Raw genomic sequence first — 11,193 nt, 5'->3', positions numbered from 1 at the left:
TGCAGAAGGGGCGGAGCAAGTAGGCGAGCCTTTCTACTGTAGACTACTCGCTATGAACAATGAGAGCTGCGTCAGTCAGCCACTTTTTTCTCTTTCCCCATCAACACACAAGACTGCTCTTAATTTGCAAAACAAATTTATTATATTTTATAAATGACTTTTAATTAGAAATAAACATTTTAAAGACACCAAAACAAACAACAATAACAAACCATATTTTTTTATATGGGCAGAAACATGCGTGGTTACCATGGTTACATCTTTCCAAACATTAACGACTGACTGAACTGGCCATATGCTATTGCTATTTCGACTGTAGTATCCTACATATAATGAATACCGTGTCAAAATCGAAGCAAGACCAACTGTACAAGTTGAATATGCAGAGAGAGACGTGGTGTTGCGTAGAGACAACCAACAGGTTTTGGAATTTACCAGAAAGAAAGCACTTCCGTCGTCACCTCAGGAGCAGCTGTGAGTTCAGCGCGCTGCAGACTCCGAGTACCGAGCAGCGGTGCTCCTGGATGGGCAGCAACAACAACACACATCCCGAGCGAAAGCATTTCGAAGACAGCTGTAAGATGAGCCTCAACTCTCTTTTTTAAATTTGTTTGGAAAGTCAACTATACTTCAAATAGCATTATGGTAACATTTTCCATGATAAAGTAAAATATGGTCTACTTTTATCCTTCCAGATAGTAATGCTCACCTGGTGTGAGGAACTGCAATCAACCACTGTGCAGAGCAAATGTTTTTCTCCAGACAGCAATAAACATGTATAATGAACCAATCTGGCAATAAAACATAGTGGTTTATTTTTTTATTATTTAAACTATTTTACATATAAAAAACTATGATATTACAAAGTCATTGGCATACAATGAACATGTCATTTGCCCATCATACTTGTATCAAAACCTGTGTGAATTTCTTTTTTAAAGAAACAGAAAAGAAAAACTTTTGAATAATGTTTTAATGGGGAACATTTTTCCCAACATTTGTCCAGAAAGATTTACTCACTAATTTTATGATTTTTACAGTGATTTTGCATCATTTTTTGAAGCTTAAACGCTCCAGACTTCATTCATTTTAAGAGCATGGATAAAACCAATTGGTTTTTGAGTGAGCTCTTTATTTACAAAATTAAATAAGATAATATTAACTAGGTTTTTAACCTCGAAAACAATCGAAGGGCATTTTGTGTTGTGACTTCCATTACTACACCTGAAGATATTCCCTTAACTTTTGCAATGTATTCACAGCTGATCGTTATGTTTCCGGGTTCATTTCTAACCTAGAGCAGTAAAAAGAAAAAAGAAACGCAGGCAGTGAGGTTCAAAACATCTCAGTCATACAGAAAATCTGATTATTATAAAAGATTAGGACTTACATGATTGTCAAGCCCCAAGGCTGGAGAGTCTGTCTCAAGGCAAATGTGTTCCAGTGGAATCTGTCTGATTAATTTTGCTCTCTGCATTTAAAGTACAGTATTAATATATTAAAGAATATACACTCTCAGAAAAAAAGGTACAAAAGCTGTCACTGAAGCGGTACCCTTTAAAAAGGTACACCTTTGTACCTAAAGAGTGCATATTAGTACCTTAAAGGTGCATATTATTACCTAAATGGTATGCATTAGAACCTTTTTCAAGTAAATTTTCCAGTGACAGCTTTTGTACAATTTTTTTCTGAGATTCTAGTTAAATCATACATATTTCAGTTTAAACATACATTCTGTGTACAGTATGTGCGACGTGGAACAGGGTCATCTGAGATTCTTTAATATATGTTTCATGTCTTTATTGCATACTTATCATACTTATTTATGACTTTATGGCAGACGAGCAAAGTTATTAAAGGTGAATCCTTATCAAACCTGCTCGTTTTTGCTGACGGCAGGCGGAAAGGAGAAGGAGAATCCAGCATGAACCCCTTCCATGGCAACCGATGGCTTCCCGGCAAAATTATGCAACAATGCTTGGCTAATCCCTGAAGACATAAAAGCAGAATTATGCAAGATATTCAGAAAGGTCACAGAGACACAATGATTTGCTAGCTGGTAGCTCTTACCTAGTTCTTTCATTGTGGCTATAGTAACCTTGGCTGCTGAGCGGGAATGTACATTCCTTCAAGACAAGAGTTTAGAGCGTCAAAGAGACTGCAAAAAGAACTGTCAGTTCAGGATGTACAATATATGTTGCTATGCCAGGGCTCCACATTAACATTTGAGGGCATAGCACTGGTGCCACTAAGTTCTACAGATGGTGGCACCAGCACCTGATCTGGCAGCAGGAGTTTTAATCATGAAGGTAATTTAATCATAAAATTACTAATATTTTACATTAATTAGTGCAGTAAATAATAATATTACACGTTTATTTTTTGGAAATGCACATTTGACAGTAAAGCACTGAGTTGAGATGCAGATAAAATGATGTTGAAACTTTTTTCAACAAGTCATGTAAAAAAAAAAAAGAGTGTACTTGCAGTGTACATCGTATGTACATGGGGAACAGGACAGTAAAATAAAGTTCTAGCGGGACAACTTTAAATATTTTGGTAACACTTTATTTTAAGTTTCCTTGTAACAAATATTACATGTAGTTTCTATTGTAATTACTATAAATGATGCATAATTTCATGCAACTAAACCAAATCTAATCCTAACCATATACTGTAGCAAGTACATGTAGTTAATTAATATTACTCAGTACTTAAATGTATAATATCACTGTAACAAGGACCCCCTAAAATAAAGTGTAACCAAGGTTGTTTTTTTTTTATCACATTAAAAATAACATTTAAATTGAATTACATTTAGAGCTTTGAAGTGCTGGAAAAAGTGTGAAGCACTTGAAAAAAAGTGCCTGAATTTCACTCTCACGAACCCTGACATGAATAATGTAAAAACTATTCACCTATTTCTGTAGTTAGCGTTACTACATTAAATCCATAGTGAATATTGGTGATTTATGGACTGAAAAGCCTTCTTTAGCTTGTTTGTTCATGGAACAATGTTTCTTCTGGATTCCACGTCAGCGCTGTTTGATCTATGAATTCTGCGCCGGATTTAAATGTTTCTCACTAGATCTCGCAGCGATGTTATTAATACTGCGGCGAGAAGCGCGGTTTCGTTCTTCGTTTCATTTGCCGTTTGATGTTTTTCATATGCAATTGAATTGGCAGCTCTTATCAGTTGGGCAACATGGTAGTGGCACCAGTGCCACCTCTAACAAAATTTAGTGGCACCGGCAAGAAAAAAGATTGCAGAATGTGACAATTAGGTCGCAGTCTGGAGCCCTGTGTGCAAAGTAATGTTAAAATGTCAACATATCTGAGCGGCTTGTATGGTTTCCTGTTACTCTCTAGTAAAATGTAATGTTGCCACTCACACGGGCAAATCCAGTTCTTTAGATATTTCAAGTTGTTTTGTAAAGACTTTTATCTGTTCATCACACTCTTGATTAGTATTTGCATACCAGGGGGTAAAGTCAAGACCAATCTGTTGATAAAAAAAAAAAAATTGGTAAGCATACAGTAGATCACACAAGTAGTTGAACTAGAGAGACTCAAGATTCAAAGACTCTACAAGTCTTGTACAAACAGTTTCATTATCCCAAGACCAGTGGTTCTCAATCTTTTTGACTCCAAGGCCCTCCATTATATACAACAATATTTGAAGGCCTCATGACTTTTCAAGTTTTTATGATTTACTGGATAAGGATTAAGGATATTGTTTGTTTCTTTTCCTACAAATTTCTACCTGAAAATATTTTTTCAACTAGAAAAATTTATTTTCGGTAAAACAAAATAATGCCCATGGAGTTTTTTTTGGTCATTTACATGATTTTTTTTTCCTGGTCTAGAAATCACACTTTTGAAATTAGGCTTGCTATGGGAATTAGATTTCTTCATAGAACAAAACACATTTGTTGAGGACATGAATTAAAATAAGAAATACGTATTTAGTTTGCTAAATATCTTGTGTATATTTACTTGTTTAGGCTTATTTTTATGCTCGTTCTGTCTTATTTTATAATAATTTTAAGTCATATTGAGGCCCCTTTGGAAGTCTCAACTTGTATGCTACAAGACTATAATGTCCATTAAAAAGGTATAAAAACTATGTAATTAAAGTAAGCTTAATGTTTTATTTTGGTTTGGTAAATGCTGGGTCAAATAATTCAATAAAATAATATTATAAAAATCCCCAATAGTGTCTGTTTAAAATATTTTTCCAAGACACTATCATACTCTACCTCTCCAATGGCAATGATATTATCTCTGTGCTTCTGGAACAAAGGAAGGAATGGCTCCAGGTCCTGTCAAAACAAAACTAATCTTTTTGCACCAAAAGATCATAATATAGCATATGAAGCACAGTAAAACTATCTTTCTTTGTTATTTTTGTCATATTCACCTGAACCTTGACACTGTGCAAGTCTTTCCCTGACCCTTGAAGGGGATGAATGCCAAAACAAGGGAACACAAAACCAGGATAGCTATAAGAAAAATATTAAATATTAGTAAAGCTGCATGTGTCCGGTGCTGTGTAAGCAAACTTAGTCATTCTAAAGGCAACATGATGCTTTTGAGATTTCTTGAGAATGTTCTCATCCAAAACTTTTGTTGACACATGAGAGGTTGTGTTCAACTTACGTTTTTGACAACTGAATAACTTTCTCAAACTCACTGGCTCCCTCTGTAACTGCCACAAGAGCTTTCACTCCAGTCTAATATTACATTAAACAGAAGAGGTCATTGTTGCAACATTTGGATCTTGTTTATTATCAGTTTTTATTTATTTATTTTCAGAGGCTTGACAAAAGCTTACCTGTTTAGCTCTCAGAAGTACATCATCTATGTCCTAGGGAAAAAAATGAAAATAACTTCTGTAACTGTATCACTGTGAACTTTCTGCTTGGTGTGGCAACAAACCCTTTATCTGTATAAAGTTTACACGCAATGATACTGACGATACATAGCCAGTTTACATAAAACACTATATGAAAACATTTGTCTTTGATTATTGTAACTTCATTTGGGACAAAAATTGGCCTAATTTACTATAAGTACCTGTACCATGGCAAAATAATTAGATTAGTTCTAAACTCCAGTCTGCTGAAACAAACCTAAACCAGCTGAGACCAGCAAACCTGCTTAGTCTGGTTTAAGTGTTTTTTTTTTTTATTATCTCTCAGCACGGTTGTAACAGACATTTATAAAGAGGTGACAGATAAGACCATACAGACCTTATTGCTTTAAGATAAGTCTTTCGCAATTTAATTTGATGACTCCATGAGTTTTCTTACCTGTGCAAACTCATTTGCTGAAAGGTGACAGTGGCAGTCAATGAACTCTCTAGCCATGATTTTAGTGTGTAGCCTATATAAAATATTTTTCTCTTCAAAAATTAACCTTGTTTTTAAACCACTCGTTGTTTTGGTTTTCATGATCAGCATTTTCCCATCTGTCCGTCCGTGTGGCGTCTCACGATTGCGCGAAGGGTGGAACGTTTCTTCAGCAGAATTGTTTTTCAGGGTTTGTTTCGTAGTAACACATTCTGCTTCCGTTTCCAGTGTTATTTTGAAAAATAAGCGGCAGTCATGGAGGATGACCGTGCGAGTGGGGCGGATTCGAGAGTAAATGTCAAGTCGAAAAAAATTGTTCGTGATCAACTTGAAAAGTATAAAGACTTATTTAAAAAGTTGCTCGATGGCCAATGCCATATTTCTCAGGAAGATAAAGCCAAACTCTTGCAAGAAATGGTTGTGGTAAGTCTAACTTAGTAACAAAAAAGATATGTCAGTTGGATTATTATTGTCCATATCAAGTTTACCATGTTTTTGTTTTGTTCTTTGTTTTTACTATAGTAACACCATCTGTTTTCCCTGTGGTATTTTTGTGGTAATCACAAGTTACTTATGACATTGACTTAATTGCAACTGTGGCTGTAGTTATCCCTTACGAAAATAAACCATGGTTTTACTACAAATAAAACCAAAAAAACATGGTATTTGTAGTAAAACTGTGGTTATACAAATGGTAAGCAGTCGGCCAAAAATAACATGGTTACTATACTTTTACTATAACAAAACTATGGTAAATTTTTGTTATGGTAAATGTGTTTAGATTAACTCAAAAGTGTTTTTCATCATCTTTGTTGTCATAGTCTTTGTTTTTTCTCCAATTCACCTTATTTGTCTCTTTTATCTTTTAGAATTTTGAGTTCACAGTACAAGAAAATATAGTTATTGGTGGCTTGTCATGGGACGAGGCGTCAGAGGAATATTGTGAAGGTAAGTTACTGTCACAGTTTCATAGAACTTATTTTGCAAACCAAGGCCACAACATAATGAACCTTTTTATATATATATCTATAGATAATGAGAGCACTGTAAATGACATTCTGGATGAGAAGATAGTAGAGACCGCCTGCAAACGCAACTCTTACCCAAAACAAATACGCAAGCAGGTTGTGCGATCATTAAGAGCAGAGAGGAAACTTCTGGTGAGACATGCTGTTTTTCTTTTCATTTGAAACTCCATTACACAAATAATTATGAATTACGAATGATTATTAGAAGTCTGTATGTACTGTGTATGTATAGACTATACTTGCATAGATTTACAAACTTTTATGTTAGATGCGATTAATCGATTTGACAGCACTAATAGTCTATGATTGAATCATTATTGCAGTGATTATTATGCTTCTAGCATGTTATATGTTTGGCAACAGTTATTCTAACCCTAACTGATGAAATGTGATAAATCTTGTGATGTTATTTCCATCAAGAGGTGCATCAATTTTTTGTCAAGATCTTGTATTGACAATGCTACTCCAGTAAAGTCTACTCCAGCACATCCCAAAGACTTTCAATGAATTTAAGGTCTGGAAATGATTCTTCATGCTCCCTCCCAACAATTCTTTCACAATCTGAGCCTGATGAATCTTGACATTGCCATCCTGGAATATGGCCATGGTGTGTCTTCCTACATGGTTGTTTAAGAAATGAAAAGCTACACACTCCATCAATTAGGGTTAGAAGAACTGTTGCCAAACATACAATAAGCTAGAAACATAATAATCACTGCAATAATGATCCAATCATAGACTCTTAAGCATTTACCTATTTAAATCCAAACTGCGATGTTTCTAAGGAAAACATAATTAATTAATCAATAATAACATTAGAAAATTACTATTAGTTTTAATATGATTATAAATGTTTATTATTTGTTAAATTTGAACTATTTGGGAACACCCATCACGCTGTAAATTAATAATGTTAAACATTTAGATGTTCCGCCTCTGGCCACTAGATGTCCTAATATATTCAAAAATGGTCTAGTGTGTTTGCTGTAACTCATATGAGACACTGGGATAAAAAGTGCAATCAACTTTTATGCTTTTTCTGAGAACAGCTCAGCTTGATTTCCTAGAAAGACTAAATCGCCTGATGTTGATGTGTGTATGTAGTTCATATGTTTTTACTGTTCATCCATTATTTTAGGGTTTGTATGAACAGGCAGTGAAGCCACAAGACATAAAGCCGGATCCAGCTCAAGGTGTGTGCCCCCATCCCTTTTTTTATTTGCAAAAGTACACTGCGATACAAACAGTGCTTTATGCAATATTAATAAATACCTGTTAAACATTATTTTCACAGACACTATCATCAGAAATGTTTCCGATGCTGCACCTACAATGTTCAAACAAGCCAGTACGGTTATGAAGGTACAAATCAATGTTATTTACCTTCATACAGTTCCTCTGGATTGCATGTTATTATGTGCTTGTCTATTTGAGCTCAAAAATCTTTAAGTATACTAACGAGCTGAAAATTTCAGTAATAGCTATAGACAAAAATACATTTGTATTAACATTCCCCATTTTCCTTCATTCTATTCAGTCTCTGAAAAGTCTGAAGCAGGCAGCTGAGGGCTTGCGTCAAGTTCTCGACATGCAGACTTCAGCGGAGACGGTGGAAGTCTACAGAGAAGTGTTCGGCAGCTCAGTAGGAGATGTCTGTCCAGACCCTCACCACAGGCTTCCATCCAGCATCAAAAGAGCTGCTTCTGATTCAGAGTACAGTTCAGACTATGTTCCTGCTCCAAAAATCATCCAAAAGACTGATGCAAATGCAATTTAATGTGTATGTGTATGTGTTTGTGTTTGTGCATTCGTGTGGAGTATAGGAGTGCATTGACACCTGCTACTAAATAAGTGTTTTTTTTTATGCTGATTCTTACCCATTTAATGTAAAGAGATATTCTGGTCAGAAATACTTTGTGCATGAAGTTTAGAAGAAAATAAGTGTTTCGTCACTTTCTTTTTCCATTAAATCCATTAAATTACATATTTAGAGAACTGTTGTGCGGATGTGGTCCAGGTTCATACCACAAGGTGTTCTTGGTCTACCAGTGTTGGTTTCCAAATTAACTGGCATTTTTTTAATTATTATTATTAAACATGTGGACTAATTAAACATTGATTGAAAGGGTCCCTCTTTTGTATCCCTCATGAATAAAGATGAAAATCTGACACTATATTTTTTTACGTCTCATTTTCTCCAAAAGGATTGAGGAATACATGTACATATCAAGTCTTTTTTGGTCATTAAACTGACAAAATTGTAAAGTAAACGGACTGAAAAGAATATCGGGATTCATTTATATTTCTATCAAACCCATAATAGTGTCGTAACTTTGACCACAAGGTTAGTAATGGCTAAATAAGTCATGCCACCGTAGGGTAGTGACGTAACGTAAATGTAACTTAGTTGATTACCCAATAAAATGTTTAAATAATTTTTAAAAAAGAAGAAAAAAAACCTTTTCAAAACTGTCATTTCGGGAATGACCCAAAAGCGAAAACCGACAGAAGTTAGGCTCCAGAGCACCACGTGACTTCAAAGAACATCCGCCGACGGCATTTGCAAGAAATCACTAATGTCACTGTAGCACGTTGACTGACAGTTTTAAAATGTCTAACTTTGCGCTAATTAAAACGGCCTCTTAATTCGCTGCTTTAATTTTCTATCCAGTTTAGTGGGCGTAAGTCTTCATTGTGCTCGTGCTCTCCTGCACCTGTCATGTCACTTTTCAATGCGACAAGTAACTTTACTCGAAATGATGCTCCAGCTTTACGGTTGTTTCGAAAGAGTGAGGTATGTTACTTTTTATGCTTGTTTCTTTTCTTTAAATAATTACAAACGCATAAACAATGTTATAAATGAGTAAAAATGTAGCCTACATAATTTACGAACTACTCTAACATGTTAATTCTCATCGATGGATCAGTGCCACCCAAAATTATTTTATGATTTACTAATACATTAATCCTGCACAGTGATGTAAAATGTTCAAGAAACGACACAGCATAACTTCTACAACATCTGATTATGATTCAGAGCTCTGATGATGATGAGAAAAGGTTGAAAAGAAGAGAAAAGAACCGAGTTGCTGCACAGAGAAGCCGCAAAAAACAAACCCAGAGAGCTGACGAGTTACACGAGGTTTGCAACCTGCTTATTATATATAGTCTACTTTATAGAATGTAAAATATGTTGATTTCAGCATTTATTTTGAGGTTTGTTTGGGGGTTTTTTTCGGTAAACTGCAGGTTTAACTTTTTGTTTGCCCCATACAGACATATGTTGACAATTGTGGGCAGACATGGGAAAATACACCAAATGCACAGTGATGTGCCTGTGATTGATGTGGTTTTTGACATACTGAAATTTTGTGTAACCAGGAGTACGAGTGTCTGGAACAGGAGAACAGCATGCTGAGGAAGGAAGTCCAGCTTTTGATTGAGGAACAGCAATGCTTAACAGATGCCCTCAAAGCCCATGAGCCTTTATGCCCTGTCTTGAACTGTGGTATGACCTCCACAACACGGTCCACAGGCACAGTGCCACCTGAGTTTATGTCTAGATAAAGACATTCACATCTGATGCTCATGATGTCTGAATTTCCATTTAAGGATAAATGAAGTATCCTAAATGCAAGTGATTCATGCAGACTTGCGGCATGAAGTTTTTATGCTTTTTATTTTAAAGTATTAACCCGTGAGTTCAGTATGCTGTGTTTTCCGTTAACATGCAGTTGAAAGATTAATTCACGCTCAAACATTCTCGTTTGCATTTTGACAGGTTCAGAATACAGATTCTCTGTAATCGTATGTTACTTTTCCCATGGGGTTATGCCTCACGTGAATAAATCCACCATATTTACTGTGATAAAGTCCATAACCACTAACTAAACCATCTGTTTTACCACAGTTAGTGGGCTGTGAATGAACGACATGTGAGAAGGGACTTCTGCTTTAAGAGAGCGTATCCGACCAAAATACCTAAGGTTGGTTTCAAAACTCTGTTACTGCAGTTTTGTTATGGCTGCACTATTAAAAATAACCACAACAGCTTAATTCAAATGTCAGTGTTACTGTTCTGTCTTGCAGAATAGTTGCAAGATTTTTATTGATCTGCCTTACTTAGGGTGGCCGATGACGCAATTTTCTTCTAGAAACAAACTTTATTGTATCATTTTCATGTTATCAATGTGAAGCTGCTTTGGTACAATCTGTATTGTAAAAAGCGCTATATAAATAAAGGTGACTTGACTTGACTTGCATGTTCATGTTTCACTGTGGGTGTGTATCGTAAGTGTTAGGAAAATTATTTTATTTTAATAAAAAGGAATCACTCTATGACGTATATGCAGGTTGAAATCCAGTATTACTTAAATTGTAATAGTGATACAATTTCTATTAAAATGAGGTCACTGAACCAGAAATGTGTCAAATGTGTATTTTTTTTTTCTTTTCTCATTTGTGTTGAAAAAATATCTGGGGGTGGTTGCGGTAAGATGGTGGTCAGATTTTTTTCTTGCATGTATCACTTCCTCAAACTCCCATGGGCTTACCTTCCTAACCAGTGCAGGGTACACACTTCTATATTTCTCTTCCAGTTTTCTCTTCTCTTCTGAAAAGTCCTAGCGTTCACCATGGATCTGTTGACTTTCGTTTTAAAACGTTAAAGCCAAAAAGCATTGTTTGAGAATGTAAAAAACAAACAAACTTATAAAACAGAAAGTTTGAGTATAATTAGTATATTTGTTTGTTCATGACTATGCTAGTGCATATGGAATTGTTTAGAATGGCTTTAGTGTAAAGGATTTCTTCAG

General features: G+C 35.3%; 4 protein-coding genes across 4 annotated transcripts; 3 read left to right on the top strand and 1 right to left on the bottom strand.

The window, feature by feature from the left end:
- The first annotated feature begins 182 nt into the window (after positions 1-182).
- Positions 183-790, top strand: spata45 (spermatogenesis associated 45). The gene is made up of 2 exons (XM_084090959.1): positions 183-576; positions 696-790. The coding sequence occupies exons 1-2, from the start codon at positions 333-335 to the stop codon at positions 716-718; spliced, it is 267 nt and encodes an 88-aa protein (XP_083947085.1). The 5' UTR covers positions 183-332; the 3' UTR covers positions 719-790.
- Positions 791-805: 15 nt separating this feature from the next.
- On the bottom strand, positions 806-5,532 carry tatdn3 (TatD DNase domain containing 3). Its single transcript, XM_084090955.1, has 10 exons — positions 5,313-5,532; positions 4,835-4,867; positions 4,660-4,733; positions 4,421-4,502; positions 4,260-4,322; positions 3,393-3,502; positions 2,071-2,126; positions 1,877-1,989; positions 1,391-1,471; positions 806-1,294 (listed from the first exon to the last, which is right to left on the bottom strand). The coding sequence occupies exons 1-10, from the start codon at positions 5,460-5,462 to the stop codon at positions 1,163-1,165; spliced, it is 894 nt and encodes a 297-aa protein (XP_083947081.1). The 5' UTR covers positions 5,463-5,532; the 3' UTR covers positions 806-1,162.
- On the top strand, positions 5,490-8,553 carry nsl1 (NSL1 component of MIS12 kinetochore complex). Its single transcript, XM_084090956.1, has 6 exons — positions 5,490-5,774; positions 6,221-6,299; positions 6,384-6,511; positions 7,518-7,572; positions 7,674-7,741; positions 7,917-8,553. Exons 1-6 carry the CDS (start codon positions 5,607-5,609, stop codon positions 8,154-8,156), a joined length of 738 nt encoding a protein of 245 aa, XP_083947082.1. The 5' UTR covers positions 5,490-5,606; the 3' UTR covers positions 8,157-8,553.
- A 400-nt stretch (positions 8,554-8,953) lies between these two features.
- batf3 (basic leucine zipper transcription factor, ATF-like 3) lies at positions 8,954-10,803 on the top strand. Its single transcript, XM_084090958.1, has 3 exons — positions 8,954-9,173; positions 9,417-9,521; positions 9,761-10,803. The coding sequence occupies exons 1-3, from the start codon at positions 9,099-9,101 to the stop codon at positions 9,944-9,946; spliced, it is 366 nt and encodes a 121-aa protein (XP_083947084.1). The 5' UTR covers positions 8,954-9,098; the 3' UTR covers positions 9,947-10,803.
- The last annotated feature ends 390 nt before the right edge of the window (positions 10,804-11,193 follow it).

Source organism: Abramis brama (genome assembly GCF_963993115.1).
Source record: "Abramis brama genome assembly, chromosome: 18".
In the NCBI taxonomy this organism is placed as follows: domain Eukaryota; kingdom Metazoa; phylum Chordata; class Actinopteri; order Cypriniformes; family Leuciscidae; genus Abramis; species Abramis brama.
This window is presented reverse-complemented; position numbering and strand designations above follow the sequence as displayed.